At 40.0% G+C, this 17,170-nt stretch overlaps 1 protein-coding gene and 1 long non-coding RNA gene across 2 annotated transcripts; one reads left to right on the forward strand and one right to left on the reverse strand.

The window, feature by feature from the left end:
* Positions 1-831: 831 nt before the first annotated feature.
* On the forward strand, positions 832-12,837 carry LOC127754931 (DEAD-box ATP-dependent RNA helicase FANCM). The gene is made up of 22 exons (XM_052280540.1): positions 832-960; positions 1,049-1,478; positions 1,985-2,128; positions 2,235-2,317; positions 2,422-2,536; positions 3,070-3,161; positions 3,319-3,373; positions 3,450-3,571; positions 3,649-3,762; positions 3,910-4,103; positions 4,745-4,872; positions 6,284-6,341; positions 7,557-7,633; positions 7,971-8,020; positions 8,093-8,258; positions 8,366-8,487; positions 8,572-8,889; positions 8,977-9,037; positions 9,451-10,539; positions 10,709-10,763; positions 10,891-11,049; positions 11,681-12,837. The coding sequence occupies exons 1-22, from the start codon at positions 898-900 to the stop codon at positions 12,198-12,200; spliced, it is 4,215 nt and encodes a 1,404-aa protein (XP_052136500.1). The 5' UTR covers positions 832-897; the 3' UTR covers positions 12,201-12,837.
* Positions 12,838-15,734: 2,897 nt separating this feature from the next.
* Positions 15,735-16,163, reverse strand: LOC127754152 (uncharacterized). The gene is made up of 2 exons (XR_008012776.1): positions 16,124-16,163; positions 15,735-15,995 (listed from the first exon to the last, which is right to left on the reverse strand). It is a non-coding gene; the product is annotated as an uncharacterized LOC127754152 (long non-coding RNA).
* Positions 16,164-17,170: the final 1,007 nt, after the last annotated feature.

Raw genomic sequence — 17,170 nt, forward strand, 5'->3', positions numbered from 1 at the left:
GCCGGCGAGGGAGGCGCTGGGGAAGGCGCTTGTGGAGTACCACCCGTTCGCCGGGAGATTCGTGGAGGTGATGGGGGCCGACGGCGGCGGCGAGGTGGCGGTGGTCGGCGTCGGACGGTGGCTTGCCGGCTGCAATGATGTGGTGCCTTGCCCCACCGGCCTCCTCACGTACACCCGCCTCCCGCCGCCGACGCCGCCGGCGCCGGCGCCGCAGCGCCAGAGGAAAGGTCTGCACCAGCGGTGGCGAACTGGGTGGAGACGGCGCGGCCGGCGACGACGACGACGCCGTCGCGGCCCACCTCGCGGAGCGCGCGGCGGGCGGCGCCGCGGGACCGCGCCCCACCGGCCTCCTCCCCTCCCGTCGGCTAGCCTGCGCAGCGTAGAGAAGTGAGAGAGAAGGGAGAGAAGAGGGGAAAGAGAAAGGTGTTGGCGTGGCGTCCTGATATTTGGGGTGTCCCACACGCTGACTCAGCAGCCACGTAGGACAAAACCAGGATCAAAATCGCCGAGGAACCAATTGTGACCGGTTTTATATAGTTAAGGGACCCGCGATATCCGGTTTTGCGGTTCGAGAACGTTTTTATCCCGACGACAAGTTGAGGGACCTTCGGTGTACTTTTTCTTATTTAGGCGTCACGTAGCCCACAATCCTCTTCCAGCCTATCCTATATGGGCCGTATTTCTCAGATACATATGGGCCGTAATTTTACTAGCAGTACTGTTCTTTGAGGCCCAAATCACACGGGCCGCCCGTTTCGTCGCGATCACCACCACCAGCATCGCACGCGCGCACCGCCTCCGAAAACTTTTCGTCTCCCCGCCCAAATCCCCTCCGCCTCCTCCCCCTCCCAAAATTCCCCAACCCGCAACCTTCTCGAAGCTCCCGCGCGCGGCGGAATGGCCGCGCCGCCTCCGCCGCCGCCGCTGCACCCCGCCATCATCATCGATGACGACGACGACGTAAGCGCCTCCTTCTCCTCTTCCGGTCACCCCCCCTCCGCTCGCGTTTTCACCTTTGCTCCGGGAAACCCTAACCTCCCCCCCGCAGGACTTCGACTGGGAGGCGGCCGTGCAGGAGATCGACAGGCGATGCGCCCTCGCGTCTTCTTCCGCCGCGTCGGAGTCGGCACCGCCGCCGGAGCCCTCGGCGGCGGCGGCGGCGGCCGGCACGCGGCAGTTGACGCTCGACCGATTCGTCGACTCCTTCACCAGGAGGAGACAGATGGCGGCGATGGAGAGGGGGCCGCCTGTGCCTGCTTCGCCGCCCGCAGCGGCGCCGATCCTACCGAGTGGCGCCAGGGCCCCCCCTGTGCCTGGTTCGCCGCCCGCAGCGGCGCCGGTCCCGCCGAGTGGCGGCTGGGGGCGCCCCAGTGACCGCGCCGGTGAGGGGTGCTCGCGTAGAGCGGACGAGGATGTCGTGCCTAAGCCCTGCGCCGTTGCTCTGGACCACGAGGCAGCGCGAACTTGGATTTATCCAAGTGAGTGTTCTCCATTTCTACCTGCATTTCGAGAAGAATCACTCCGTCATCAGTAGTTTTCTAGAGCATTTTCATTGGCAATTGAAACAGTGTTCAAGATTGCAAGAATAACCTGGTTTAGACACAATTAATTAGTGCATGTTTCAGTATTGGTGTACTAAGTATTTTGATTGCTCATTTGGACCTCAGAATCTTTTTTTTTTTGTATAGCCTTCTAACTCCCAAGGGAACTCTCCTGGACTCCCTGTCTCCACTCTCCAACATAGATGTGCAAACATTCTGTTCCTCAGTGATTAATAATGTAACGATTCCAATATAAGCGAAACAAAAAATAACTTCTGAAACACCACTCAAATGCTCATTTCTGTTCTTGTTGTAGTTCACTTCTGCTGTAATCATGTTTGCTTTGTAAATAGTTAGAGGTTACACATAATAACTTAGCTCTCTAACCAAGGTATCAATGTGTCAGCTGTGTAATTTAAGTGGCTTTTGTTCATGTGTTGCAGCTAATGTACAAGTCCGAGAGTACCAAAAAAAATTTGTAGAGAAGGCTTTATTTACCAATACACTAGTGGCTTTACCAACAGGGCTTGGCAAAACTTTTATTGCAGCAGTAGTGATGTATAACTACTTTAGATGGTTTCCTGAAGGTAATTTTTTGTACCATGCTGGAACTTTTTTCCTCTTCTGTTGTAAATTGGGAAAAACCCTTTCTGACAGTTGGTCTTCTTATCTTGTAAATCTGAAAAAATAAAGGGAAAATAGTATTTACTGCACCTACACGTCCTCTTGTTACTCAGCAAATTGAGGCATGCCATAATACAGTGGGAATACCACAGGTATTAATTTCTTTCTGTAGATGTTCATGCTTATCTGGTATCAGTTGAAGATCACATTTTCTTCTCTACCAGTACCTGGAACTATTGCTTTTTACTTGTTGCAGGAGTGGACAATTGACTTGAAGGGGAATCTAAGCCCTTCAAAGCGATCATGCTTTTGGAAGTCTAAAAGAGTGTTCTTTGTCACTCCACAAGTTCTACAGAATGATATACAATCTGGTGATTATTTCTCTTGTTTGTCCAATTGTCCTATGCTTTTAATATTTTTATTGGATATTTTACAATTGTACTTTGTCTTTGAAAGTTCCATGTGTTGCTTTATGAGTAGTTTAGAATGGCAAGTGGCAACCAAATATTGATTTATTTCTGGAAGAAACAGCATCACTTCTTTTCTCGCATAGTAAAAACACAGTTGCACCAGAGCTTCCATTGAAATGGAGTCAGCACAAAAGAAGGCAGAAATTTTGTGCATAACAGATGCATATAAAAGCCCACACATGACAAGAAGTCATGTCCAAACTTGTAGTTCATATCGCCCCTGCAAATCATGTGTCAACTCAGCTATATAATTTACTCCCATTTGACACTAGCTTCACTATTCTCTTCCACCTTTCATTAAGTATTATTACCTCAATTTTATGTTTGGACTGCCCGCTTCAGAAATGGACCGACCACAGTAGTTTCTTCTTGTTCCCACTATCTTTAATGCTACCATTTCTCTGAGTTGACATTGTTAATTTGGCTTTTGGCAGGGATATGCATGGTGAATCAACTCGTTTGCTTGGTGATAGATGAAGCTCATCGAGCCTCGCGAAATTATGCTTACTGTGTTGTTGTCCGTGAGGTATATTTGATACCCAAGCAATCTCTTTTGTTGGTTATCTTTCATGGGTTTCCTCCATATCAAGCTCATTTGAAGAAGATGATATCGGTAGGGTGTAAATGAATGAGTCGTTCTGACACCTGCTTGTTACTTTTCTACTTTTCTGCTTTGTTGACAGTTGGAGGCAGCTCGTGTGCCGTTAAGGATTTTAGCTCTGACTGCTACACCAGGATGTTAGTCTCCTCAAAATTAAATAGAAGTGCTGAAAAATGGAGATGCTTGCTAATTTTTCAATCCTGTTTTATTCAGCAAAGCAACCAGCTATACAAAATGTTATCAACAATTTGCGCATTTCTGAGTTGGTTCACTGTGATGAAAGTGATCCTGAAGTCAGCCGTTATATTCAGAGGCGCACAGTTGAACCTTTAGAGGTGTGCATGGACAGTGATAAATTTGTAAGTTGTCTATGCTGTTTCTCTCTTCTGAAGGGTCACTTGTTTCAATGCAGATACCAGTTGGCGATGAGGCTGAACAAGTCAATGATAAGCTTTTGGATGTTATACGTCCACATCTTGTTAAATTGCGTTCTGCTAGGGTCATTGATCACAGGGATGCTTCAAATGTATGTTTCATGCTGTCTTTAATACATCGATCATCTAGATGCATTCATTTTAGGTGAAGAATTTATCTACTTCTGTCCTGATGCTTTGCTGCTCAGGCACTTCTGATTTGCTACTCATGTGCATTATTAATTGCTTATTTTTTCCAGTGGAGTCCACACCAGTTGCGCATGTTAAAGGACAAATTTGATCAAGCACCCCCGCCAAATATTCCTTTAGCAGACAAAAAGGAAATTGGTATATCTTTTCAAGCCCTAACCTTACTTTATGGCATTATGAAAATGCTTTTGAGCTATGGTATCAAGGCAGCACATCAGTCAATCGAAGCCAAATATAAAGAAGGGTATTGCCTACACTCTACAAACACTTCTATTACAATGTTTCACTTGCATGTCATCATAGTGCATAATTAGGCTCCTAACTGTGGATCTTCTGAGCATCATCCCCTTGAGCATGAAAGAATATCCTTTACGCTTTTACTGATTATACTTTTGCAAAGCAGTAGCAGCCCTAGTCCATTCTGTTTAGAACTTCGATATAATATACCAATATAGTGAGAATTCAGGAGCTTAGTCAGTTCGTTGTATTTGAGCTGTTCCATATACACTTCTGATGATAGTACTGTTTTTGGTAGGTTGAATGGTATATGTAAATAAGTACCTGAATGAAGCTTGTAGCCTTGTACATCTCAACAATATCATTCTTCCAGTTCCTGTTCCCATCCCATCTAGATTCTTTTATTTACCCTTGCTACCTTCTACTCACCAACTACTGCACCATCTGCTAGAGACAATCTCATCCTCCGGTGAGCCATCCCTACACTTGAGCAGTGAACACACCCACATCTCATATAAATTAATTGATCGATACACTAGACTAGAGATCTCACCCTTTTTTTTTCTTGATTCTGTGCATGCTCTACCGAGTTTTACAAGAAAGTCTTCCATGCGTGCTCAAATTTATCATGGCTTTTGTGTAATGAAGATCATGGAAGGTGCTTACAAGAAATAACACATTTTTGGAAGTAAAGAAAACTATGGAGAACTTCTTATCTCAAGGCATTCTCAGTCCAAAAGTTCGGACATTGGTAGAAGTGTTGCTAGATCACTTCCGTAAGTAACTTTCTCGTAATGTGGTTCATATTTCTTCTTTGTCTAGTTGATCAATAATTCTATAATGTATACTGCTTGCTATACAACAACCTACTCATTCTGTAGGACAACTAATAGCTCAATCTATCAGAATAAAGTTTAGTGCATCATTCCGTGGAGTTGTATTTTTGTAAGAATAGTAACTCTTTTGTAGTATAGAAGTGTTTTGTTGGTGAAACTTTTCTGTTTAGTACTCCCTCCGTCCCAAATTATAGGGCGCCCTCTTTTTAAGGAAAATCAAACTTGGTAACTTTTGACTAATAACCATATTAACCATATATATGCTAAGTATTATGCATGTTATATCAATAGATTCATATTTTAAAGTACTTTCATGTGATGCTAATTTTATATTTGTTGGAAACATAACATGTAATATATTAATGGTCAAAGTATGTCATTGAAGACCGCGTAAAAGAAAGAAAAAATATAGGCCTTATAATTTGGGACGGAGGGAGTATTACAGTGACACCTGAATATTTTTCACTAGTATTCTTGCAAATGTGGCACTCTGTCAGTTCCAAAATACAAGAATTTCTTGGGGTTTTACTGAAGATTAATGTTGAGTAGAAAAGACTATGATGCCCTTTATTAAATGAGGTATCCTTGGGGAGTTGGGGGTGGAGGGTGGTTGGGGGTAATATGGGAATGAATGAGAGGTGGTTGATGGGACACACACTACTCTAGAAGTGCTTATATTCCGGTACAAATTCCAAATGCTAGAAGTGCTTACATTTTGAAATAGAGAGAATACTATTTTGTCTGCTTGAAGTCATTGAGTGTCTTTTTCTGGAAGATAGTTGGGGTGGACCTTACCAAGGGGTGAGGATTGTATTATTATAATATTTAATGATACTGAGGAGTGTATTTTGTAGCTAGGGCAGGAGGAAAGGCTTTAAGTCTGAGTCTGTTTCATTAAGGAGAGTCATGTCTGAAACTCTGAAAGCAGCATCCTCTTCCATCTGTATTTGTTTAATGGTACTATTGTCAAATAGCAGACAAATATTTCAACAACACAAGGTAGAGGTCTTTTTTGGTCATTTTTAATCTTGTATTTTGAATGGAGTGACAAGTCCCATGGGATGTCACGGAACACAACAGGTAGCACTCAAGTTGTGAGAGAAGAACGGATGGTCTTAGTTTTCTAACATCATTATTTCTCTATAGAGCACACTGATCGGATGTTACATGTTATTTTTTTTCATTCACATGATTGCATCACAAGATACACACACCCTATAGGAAGAAACTTTTATTGATTGACTTCAATATCATTCCGGAATTCATTTCCTTGCATGAACAAAACCAGGGCAAACATTGTGAAGTTTCAAGTTTATTTATGACAACTTTGATACTGGTTATGTTGACGCAGGCAAAAATCCAAAGGACTCAAGGGTCATTATCTTTGCACATTACCGAGAATGCGTCAAGTAAGAAACTATGCAGTAGTCTTTTTCTCTATTATATCAATTTGCAAATTCTTATTTTACACTGAAAATTTGATGCATGCATAATTTTTCTGTGCTGTTCTTTTTGGTTTTGTATTGTTATTAGTTTATTATCATTGTTATTGTTTGCGTGTGGGTAGCTTACTAGCTTATCCGATGATAAATATGTTGAAGGCAGAAGCCATTTGGCACCATGTGTTTCACAGGGGTTAATCTATTAGCAATTCTCTTAAACAACTTTTACTGAAGGTATCATGAGAATGGTATTGACGTGTTCTTAGTGAAATTGGACTGACAGGTCATTGGTCTTTCAGGGTTCAATGCAATGTATGTCATGTGGTTTAACTTGATCTATGGAACCACTGATTATCCTGTACCAATTTTAACAGAATGAGTACTAGATGAAATTGTCAAAGAGCAATATGTAGAGAATGCTAGTAGTATGCTAGTCAGATTACCATACATGTTCATTTTATTCATGCCAGCATTGACCAATACTCCAATAGTTACTTTCATAATGTTTATACATAAACGATACCACTCATGAATACACGATTCACATTTCCAGTGTGATATTCTAAACCCTTGTGCACAAGTATAAAATAATTTATAAATGGAATCAGAGGGAGTACTGAATTAATACATGGAAACCTACAATGTCAGGACAGAAGGAAGTTGTGTTTGATAACAGCAATAGCTCATATTAAACATGGACACCAAATGGATAGTTGGAGGCAAGTCAGCTTGGGAAAACTAAGCTTTACATCTTTTTGTCAACATCTTAAATCTTCTGATCCAGTTTCTTTACTTTTCTTGACAACCAGCTATAATTTATAAACGACAAATTAAGGCATACTAGTGCTGAACATGTCACTATGCACTGGATATGCATATTTACTTTCATTTGTAGGGGTTGGTTTTAAGTCAGTTAGTGGGTCTTGCATCTTTTAAACAGTTCCCTATCAACTATAGCTAGCATTCATGTCTTAGTTTCTCTGTGTTGTTTTTAAGACTCAGGATGCCCTATAATTTTGTTGAATTTTCTGTGCTATTGTGTATATCTCCTTGCTCCAGCAAACAATCTGTTTGTTATTTTAGCTGTGCATCAGAAACAATGTACATTCGTGCTTTGCTTAATTGTCTGTCAGAACCAATCTATTATATGGCTTGAATGTTTTGTTATACTGTGAAACACAGAGAAATATTGTGCTCCCTAAGAAATATTGATGGTGAACTTGTGAGGCCTGCTGCATTCATTGGTCAAAGTTCTACAGGTATGATAATGTGTTATCGGTGATCAGCTGAGATTTAATTGTAGATCACTGATTTCATAGAAGTATGATTTTGAAACATATGATCTATAGTTCTTTACTTTTTATTTCAATATGCTAAGTTCTTCAATTAGAATATGTGTTCTGGTCTGATTTTCATTCTCCAGGAGTTTGTAGCATTTTGGATGGTAATGACCATACGAAATAAACATAGTGGTCTCCTACATTTTCCTTTATCCAAGTAGTTTAGTGGTAGTAATATTCTATGAATGGAGCATTTATGCATTTAAACATATGAATCATATGATGTGTTTATTTATTTCAAGTTTTTTGCCTTTAGGTGATCAACTGAAGGGCCAGACACAGAAAATGCAACAAGCTATTTTGCATGTATTGAACTATATACTCTGCTCATCCATGATTTGCATTTTTTTCTTCTATCTGACTGTAAATTGTTTACAGAAATTCCGGTCTGGGGAATACAATATTTTAGTGGCAACATCAATTGGTGAGGAAGGACTAGATATTATGGAGGTTGATCTTGTGGTTTGTTTTGATGCCAACATCTCCGCATTAAGGATGATTCAACGTATGGGAAGGACTGGAAGGAAGAACGAAGGGAGAGTTGATATCCTTTTTTTGGTTGGTGAAAATTGAAAATTGCCAAAGTGCCGCAAAAATTGCATTTTTTAAATGTATTTCTCTCTCAGCATTGGTTACCTTAACTTCCCAAACTGGTTTTGGCTTGTAGCGGACAGGAGATGAAAGGGTACTTAAGTAAGCAAGGAAATACTAAAACTATGAAGAAGTTATTGCGTGATCGTCGCAGATTTGAATACCATGATAGTCCTAGGATGGTAATTCTTTTTATCATCGTGTTCATAAAGTTGCTTCTTAAATCTGGAGGAGCTAATTGCATAAATTCATGATGCACCCTATAGGTTCCACATGTTTATAATCCAGAAGTTAAGTTTGTTGAATTATCCATAGAGAAGTATATTCCTTGCTCAAAGAAAAGCAAAGTTGATGTGAATGTCGCATCTCCAATCTTTAATAAGATGTCACAGGATGATGGTCGATTGATTGCTCGGTACTTTGGTGCATGCAAAGAAGATTTCTGGAAGCCATCTCTTGTTACATTTCCTAGCTTCCAGGTTTCACCATGTGATATCTACAGAGTGCCACATTCGTTCCGAACAACGAACATGCTAATTGATGCTATGCAACAACTTCAAGATCTTTCTTTCTCTAGGACAAAGGTAGATTCATTGAAGATCTGTGTGACTTCTCTGTAGACATTTAGAAATGAAAACAGAAGTCCTAAAATTTTCTGAACACCTTTTCAGTGTGCAAGCCCTTTGGAAGGACCTGCTGATGTACCAGTTGCAATGGATGAGGCACCCGAAGGTCAGTGCTTGTCATATCCTTCCCATTTTAGTTTACTCAGTTCATTATATTAATTTTGCAATGTTATCAGATTCTAAAAATGGTTTACTGGTTCCATATATAGTTTCTTTGGGCCTACGGTTTCTTTAATAAAATCATTTTTTTTTTATTTGAGAAGATCAAAGAAGAAATTACAGTTTTGGAAGGAAGCAGGGCTGTTTAAAACTAATGCCGAGTAGCCTCCTATAGAGGTTGGGGGTAGTTTTTCCTTGGGTGGTTGGTTCTTCTTCCACTGTCGATGGCATTCTGTCAGTTCCCGGCAAAAAAAAAAAGGATTTTTTTTATTCACTCAGCTTATTATTGTGCATGCAGAGTTTTAAGCTTGCTCTTTTCTGATTGATATATGACATTCTAAACCTGTGAACCATTTATAGGCCTATTCGGTGCTGATGGATCGAAAGAGGTAATTCCCCAGGAATATTGTGGTTTGGAAGTTTTATCCGGTGAAGCTGCATGGAGTAAAAATGTTCTCGTACCAAGTTCACCAATTAAGAAATATCCTGTCCACTCTTTCTTCAGTGGAGATTATGTAGCCGTGGATGTTAGCGGTTATGTCTCAATCACCTTTGTACCTGCTCTACCGAGGACATCTGAATTCCATAAGGATGCCAGGAATGTAAATTGGCACCAAAAGGTCCAGAACAAGACCACGTCCGTCAAATTGGCTGCTGACATCAGTAGACCAACGATTGAATTCGATTGCCTTGCAGGTTTTGCTTATTCAAGTAAACCTATCCTTACAGATGAGTTTGGTTTAGCTCCCCATTCACCTGAATACACTGAAAGATATGGCCGCACTGATGACAGACATGTACGTGGAACTCCACCTCCTAAAACATTGGTAAGTCCAAAAGAAATATGCCACAAACCCTGCAATTCTAAACCAGTGAGCCCAGGTCTGTCAGGTCAAGAAGATATGGAGCTTAGTCCAAGACTAACATATTATATTGAAGAAGGAATTGTTCCTGAGTCTCCGATGCTTGAAGTTGGCCACAAACATTTAGAGACAGACAGTGCTGCAAATGCTGATTTTGTGCAGCAAAAGGTTGATTTTTCAAAATCACACAGTGAGGGAGCAAAGGCCAATGAGTTGAAATCTAGAAATGGACCTCTGAACTTTGAGGGGAAAGGGCAATATTTTTCTGAGATATCCAGACTTGCTGTCTCACCAGGAGAGAATGCCCTAGATCAGACTCAAGCAAACAAAGAAGAGCGGATGCATCCATCAAATGTGAAAATACATAGTCCAGCTGCTCATACTCCAATGGCAAATCTACTATGTGATAGTTTCTCTGATGATTGGCAGCTTAGGTCAGGAGGGGACACACCAGGGTCAGTCCGGGAAGCACCCAAGTACAAAAGACTTTGCAAATATGCTGACAAGATCAAAAGAGTTTCCTCCATGTCTTTAGATGACAGATATGATATTGCTGCTGGAGGAAACCACAATTTTGCTACCAAAAGTATGTTAAACCTTACACACTATTAGTGAGTTGAGCCTCTTTCGTGTAATTCTCTTTAATTTTGCAAGTTTCTATTTAGGCTTCTTAACCTTATACTATAATTACAACTTTCAAATCTCTCTTTTTTTTGTGCATATATTTGATAGATTCCTTTTGATTCCAAATCTAGGAAACAAAAGGAGGGCCAAGATGTGTCTGGATACCTTTATTGATGATGAAGCTGAGTATGATTTCTAAAATCTTTTATATAATATTTAGCAAACAAACTAAAGCTGGTCCTGTAACTATTAGTAGAGCTTACCAATATGAATCATTGTTTAGATTAATTTATAAATGTCTTACATGCACTAGGGTGTCTGAAGATGCTGATGTTTCAGCGGATGAGGGTAATGATCATAGTGAAGATAATTATGAAGACAGTTTTATTAATGACCAGGCTACTCCTACGGGCCAATTTACCCAAAGCGTACATCGTGGTGAAAACAGTGGTGACATGATGGCCTTCTACAGGTATTATTACTTGATCAAACAACACTTTTTTCTTTCTACCCATGTGTTTGTTTTGAACAATCCTGCTTGTGTCATTCTTTCTGCCCCCCAAAAAAGTGCTGTTGGACATGTCCCTTGTGCAGTTGCAATTTCAACTTTTCATGGTTCGATATCTGTGAAGTCATCAGTACAGTCCCAAATTACAGTATATTGCTTTACAACCGATTGGTTGTAGTGGAGCTGTACAATTGCCAGTTGGGCTTTGGGCGCATCTGCGATTAGATTAATTTGAATAAGCTACTCAGTATATAATGCAAAAAACTAGCAGCATTTCTATGTTCGCCTAGAAGTTCTGAAGTTGTAATCAAGTATATAAATTTATTTAAATTTTTGTACATTGAATACCTAATGACAAAGTGGCTATTATGACACAAACTAGCTTATCTTATCTGTAAGAAGTTTGTACATCAGCCATGTTGGAAACTCGGAACCAGATAAATGTGGAGTGAGCATTATCCTTTTTCAGTTCAACAGCAGCCAAGATTTTTGTATAGATGAGCATCGCTGTGGCCTGTGTTCATGTTTCTGTACTTTTGATTAAATTTGCTGAAAGAAACTTTGAAACTCAATTTCCATCTGATGTTTTTTGCAGGCGGTCGCTGCTTACTCAGACCCCAATAGTGCTGCCCTCAAGGTACCAAGATGTCCCTGACAATTCTGCTTCAAGAAGCGGAAGCGCAAGTGCGAGCTGTTCTTCAGAGAACTTGCACAATTCTATGGAGACTCCACAAGGGATCCATCAACCACACCATACCATTGGCCCTAGTCCTCTAGGGGACCAACAAAGCTTTGTGGCTAGGGCCAGCTCAATGAAGGAACAAGGTGAAACAAGTCTAGCCCATTGTGAGTCATCCACCACATTAGACTGCAGAAAGAGGAAGCTAAGTTTCCAACAAGCTGCCTCCATCCCTGTTATAAACCTTGAACCGGAACTGGCACCGGCACCGGCACCACAACCTTCCTCACACATTACTACTGGAGTCAACAATAACTTCGTTTGGGACGACGATGATTTCTTCGAGAGCCTTGATCTCGATGCAATCGAAGCACAAGCGACCGAACTCTGGAGACTCAAGAAAGAACAATCCACACAGAGATCCTTTGGGAACTAGGCAAGCATCAGGGATAAGGATCTGAGATCGTGAGCTCATGCTGGTGAAGAGTCATTCAGAATGTTTTATCTAGCTGTTGGACCAGATCATCCTGGACCATGGTCAGGAATCCTGGGATGGCAACAGCATCAACCTACCAGCCCGATTACTCGTGGGCTTTTCAAGGTTTGAGCTTGCAGATCACAGTATCAGGCAACAAGATATTCAGGTGAATACTGTTTCTCCGCCCATAATTACCATCCTATACCATTGGGATATTTATAGGGAGCTTGGAAGATCAGGACATGATGAAGCGAGTTTTGTAGGGGCGTGGACTGTTAATATGAATGTATGTATGTACATGCATCCCGTACATATTTATACACCCTGTATCACACTAGTTTTCTCTCTGTAAATATAAGTTCTTTTGCTGTATACTTGCAACACCTCGTTGGATAAATGTTCTTCTGATAGCCTAGTGAGCAGTATGGCTTCTGCTTGGATGGAGCCATGGTCGCAGCTCCTTGCTGCTGCAAGTGCTTGCTTTTGCTTGCAAGGTATGGCATAGTATCTTTTTTTTCTCGCCTCATGTGGTATATAGCAATAGTTGCTGGTGGTTGCTGCACAGAATCAGCAGGAAAATAGCAGTAGTAGGACACTATTATCATTATTCCGTACCTGTCAATTCCGTGTCGATCTTAACGTGCAAGGTTCGGCGACAAGCTCGATAGTGTTGTTGAAGTGTGAACGTGTAGATTCTGGCACACGCATTAATTCCCTCACGCGTTTCTTCGTCTCGCTCTCAACTGTCACAACTCTCGTCACTACATCTATCAACATACCACAACACGAGCGCATAATATCTCAAATCTCTCGCCTCGCACGCAATGCAGGTTATGTTTGGCACGCTCAGCTTAGCCAAACAGTTTCAGCTCAACTAAATAGTTTCAACTCTATCTAAAAAGAAAACGAGCTGGATAGAGTTCTCACACAAAATAAACTAAAAAGGTAGATCTGGGTTTAGACAGCTCCAGAGCTAAATTTAAGAGTTGGAACTCTACCAAACATGCCTGTAGTAATTTACTGCGCCGGCTATGAGCTTAATATTTCTCTAAAAGTGTACTCAGGTCCCGTTCTTTTTCGAGTAAAATATAGATTTTACCTCGATTTCATTAGCATGTTTTTAAACTGTTAAACCGTGTATTTCACGTGAAAACTTTCTATATAAATGTTGCTATAAAATATCAGATAAATATGTTTCCAAGTTTATAATAATTAAAACACAACTGATTATGTGCTAATGGATTTCTCGTTTTTTTAAAGATAACTCCATCTTTATCTTTAGTAGAAACAAACGCCACCTTTATGCTAACAATTTAGTGCTAATAACAACGTTTAACTCTCATATCACAACTTTAACCGATAGTACTTTTTTTATGTTGGTCTAGAGTTATGTTTTGTTGGTACAATAGTCATGTTGTTGGATTCTCTTTCATAGCAGCGTGGGGGACTCATATTAGCTTTCGGAAAAAAAAACAATGGTTGAAGTCAGTATGCTCAATAAAACGTTGTCATTCATTGAACAATGGAGTAAAATACTAAATCCAATATCCATGGTTGCAAAAGTTACTGCAGTATCAAAACACATTGACAGACGACAAAAATAGTACGAGTAGTACGAAGTACTGTACTACATAACTTTGTACTTGTGAAGTGTTCAAACATGGAAAAGTAGTTATACATGTCAACGATGAGAATATGAGGAGTATTCCTGCGACTGCCCCATCGCCAAACATCATACTTGTAAATAAAAAATAATTTATAAATAAAACTTTTATGTATGTGTTCCTAACAATCCAAAAACAAAAACAAAGATGATTGAAAAATAAACTTTAATGAAAAACTTCAAAATCAGCTCCAAATTTAAAGTTAAAAATTTAAATTGTCTAATAAGTACAAGCATAAAATAAAATGAGGCTCGTGGTCTGAACAGAGAGATTCTGGGGTGACAATTACGAGCGATGAAAATAACATTTTCTGATGGCGTATCATGGAGAAAGTTCTTCCCTGGTTTACCAGTAATAGTACGTAAAGCAACGTAATGGCCTGCAAGGAACAGACACCGCCGGCGTTATTTGTTTAATGATCCTTATTTCCATGTTGAACAAATCAATGTGCATGTGTGCTGTTTTGATGTCAGAAATTAAATTGAAGTTGGTTAGAATATTTTGTTTCTGTCGTGTTCAGAGAATAACATGGCACATGGACGACCTGTACTCAGATGTTCTAGCTTGTTCTTTTAACTTGATCTACCTTAATCCCTAAGATATTAGTATTAATACACTACTATAGCCACGTCAAGCATAGGCGCTTCTAGGGGTGGTTCCAGTACCACCCAAAAAATCCTATCCCAATACATATATATATAAATATATATATATATAAATATATATATATATATATATATACATATATATATATATATATATATATTAAATTTATTTGGTGCTCCATGGTGCCCGGGCACCATTGTTGAAATTGAGTATATACCCAATTCAAATGAGTATGAAACTTTTTTAATTACTTAGGTATTAACATTAACTACTTTACTAACTAGTTCAAAGCAAGTTTGAACTGAATTTGAACTTGTTTTTATTAGATTTTGATTCTAGGTATATAGCATCCATACATATAATTAGTTAGGTATGTAATCATAGATTGTGAAATAAATTTAAATTTGAGTTGTTTTGTTGATAGGTATAGGTATGAATTAAATTATTATAACTAGGTATATACTCACAATTTGAAAATTTTGAAAAATTTGAGTGATTTTGTGCATTTGATACCATGGTGCCCGGGCACCATGGTGCCCCATATGAGTGTCATATATATATATATATATATATATATATGCATATGAGAAAATAAATCTTTAAAAAAACTCTTTTATTATTATATTACTATGTATATTTGATTAATTTATACTTTTAACTTAGTTATATTTAGGGTATTTAAAAAATTATATAAGTTAGACCACCCATACAATATTTTTAGATACGCCACTGACGTTAAGTCACGATAGTTTTCTGTAATATCACAAGAAACCTACTAGTACTTCTGCCATTTTCGTCTAATAATCTTCTGTTTCACTTCCAGTAACACTACTAGAATTCACAAGTATCCCTAGAGCCAAAAACCCTAGGGAACAGCCAAAAAACTCTAGGGATCGGGTTTCCCTACAGTGAACCCTAGGGAATGGCCCCTAGGGAAGCGTTCTATGGGAACAAATTGGTTCCCTTTGGTTTTCTTGGTAGAATCTAGGAAAAGAAGCTTTCCACGTGTTCCAAAATATAGGGATTGAATGCCACCTGGACAGAAAAAATCCAACGTGGAAAGTGGTACGGCACCTTAGGGAACATTTTTATTGGAGTAGTTCATTTAGAAATTAATGCAGATTAATTTAGCTCTTAATTAATCGTTGATTAGTTTTATTTGTTTATTTTATTTCTTTTGCAAACTAGCCAGTAAGCATTCCAATCATTTTCGTCAACTTGCTTGAACAAAAAATATATATACTGCATTATAAAGTTAATCTCAACAGTAAAAATTGGGAGTACATGCAAAGTTGCCCATCGAAAAACAAAAGAAAAAAACACACACGCAGAGGGAGAGTACATCCAGAGTTTAAAATTGACGAACACTTAATAGATCGTGGCTTTGCTCTCTCAAAAGACAAAATAAAACACAAATATAGCCTTCTGCAGTAGTTGTATCCAATGCGAATAGTACGTAATAGCACTTCCAGAAGTCATCAAGCTGCAAAATGAGTAGGAAGGTTGAAGAAAATAAGAACTTATGGAAATCTGCAGCTACATATATATATACGTGGGATTCTTTATTTGTTCAATATAATAAGCACATGATTTCTAGCTTTGATTACTAACCGTAGTAATAAGTTCTTGACTTCTCGGCCTTACCGATCTGCATCAAGCACCGAATCCATCAAAAATCAAAACTTCAAAATATGCACAGGAAAATATCTGCTCGAGTACCTTTGCTAAATGCTAACTAGAGAGCAGCTCGGCAACACCACGCTGCACAGGTCGCCGTGGCCTTGATTCACCCCTGTCCCGGCGTCGCCTCTCAGCCGCAAACAAATGCAATCAGCCCACGCCCACCACGGCCTTCAGGAGTGCTGCTGCAACCACCCTCAAAGGTCGAAGCTCCTGTCGATCTCTACTACTTGAGAGTAGATTTGGTGGTGGAGACTAGAGAGGGAGTTGATTTGGGGAGGAAGAGATGAAAGAACATGTTGAAGGAAGAAAAAAGGGGAAAGTTTAGCAGCTTGGGGTACTTTATTACTTTCCAATGGAAAGCGAATATGGTGCACAGTCCAAATTTTGGATTCACAAGGCGGGAGAAACAATTACAACCTTTCCACATGGTTGGTTTCTGAAAAAGTCAGTGGACCCTGCCACCGTGGTTCTCCTATCAGTGCGAACTGTACTAGTTTCCCTATGAGCAAGCAAAAACTCTAGGGATCATCTCAGTTCCCTTGAGTTTTAGTTTCGGCTCTAGGGAACTTATTATCCCCTTGGGTTCTAATTAGGGCTCTAGGGAACATTTGAAAACCCTAGGGACCCCGTGGAATTCCAGTAGTGAAGAGAGAGTGGTGTTAGCAGTTAACTTAAGAAGAAAAAAAGAATTCCTATGTGCCTATTGGTTAGATCATGAAAACTAATTAAGGGATCTAGTACACTCCTACCATAGGTAGCCAAATGGCTGATGCCCACCATCTCTTTCCATAATCTATTACACAATCTTTGTAATGGTATACATCAATTGATTGATCAGTAGACTATTAGCCAACAGTATCCATGCTGGTTAGTTTAGGTACCAAATAAGGGGAAGTTGGTAGGTAGGTAGGTAGGTAGGTACACACCACAGGGCTTCTAGAACCCAAGGAACCAAAAGGACCAGCTTGGAGTTGG

Source organism: Oryza glaberrima, chromosome 11, assembly GCF_000147395.1.
Source record: "Oryza glaberrima chromosome 11, OglaRS2, whole genome shotgun sequence".
NCBI classification, from domain to species: domain Eukaryota; kingdom Viridiplantae; phylum Streptophyta; class Magnoliopsida; order Poales; family Poaceae; genus Oryza; species Oryza glaberrima.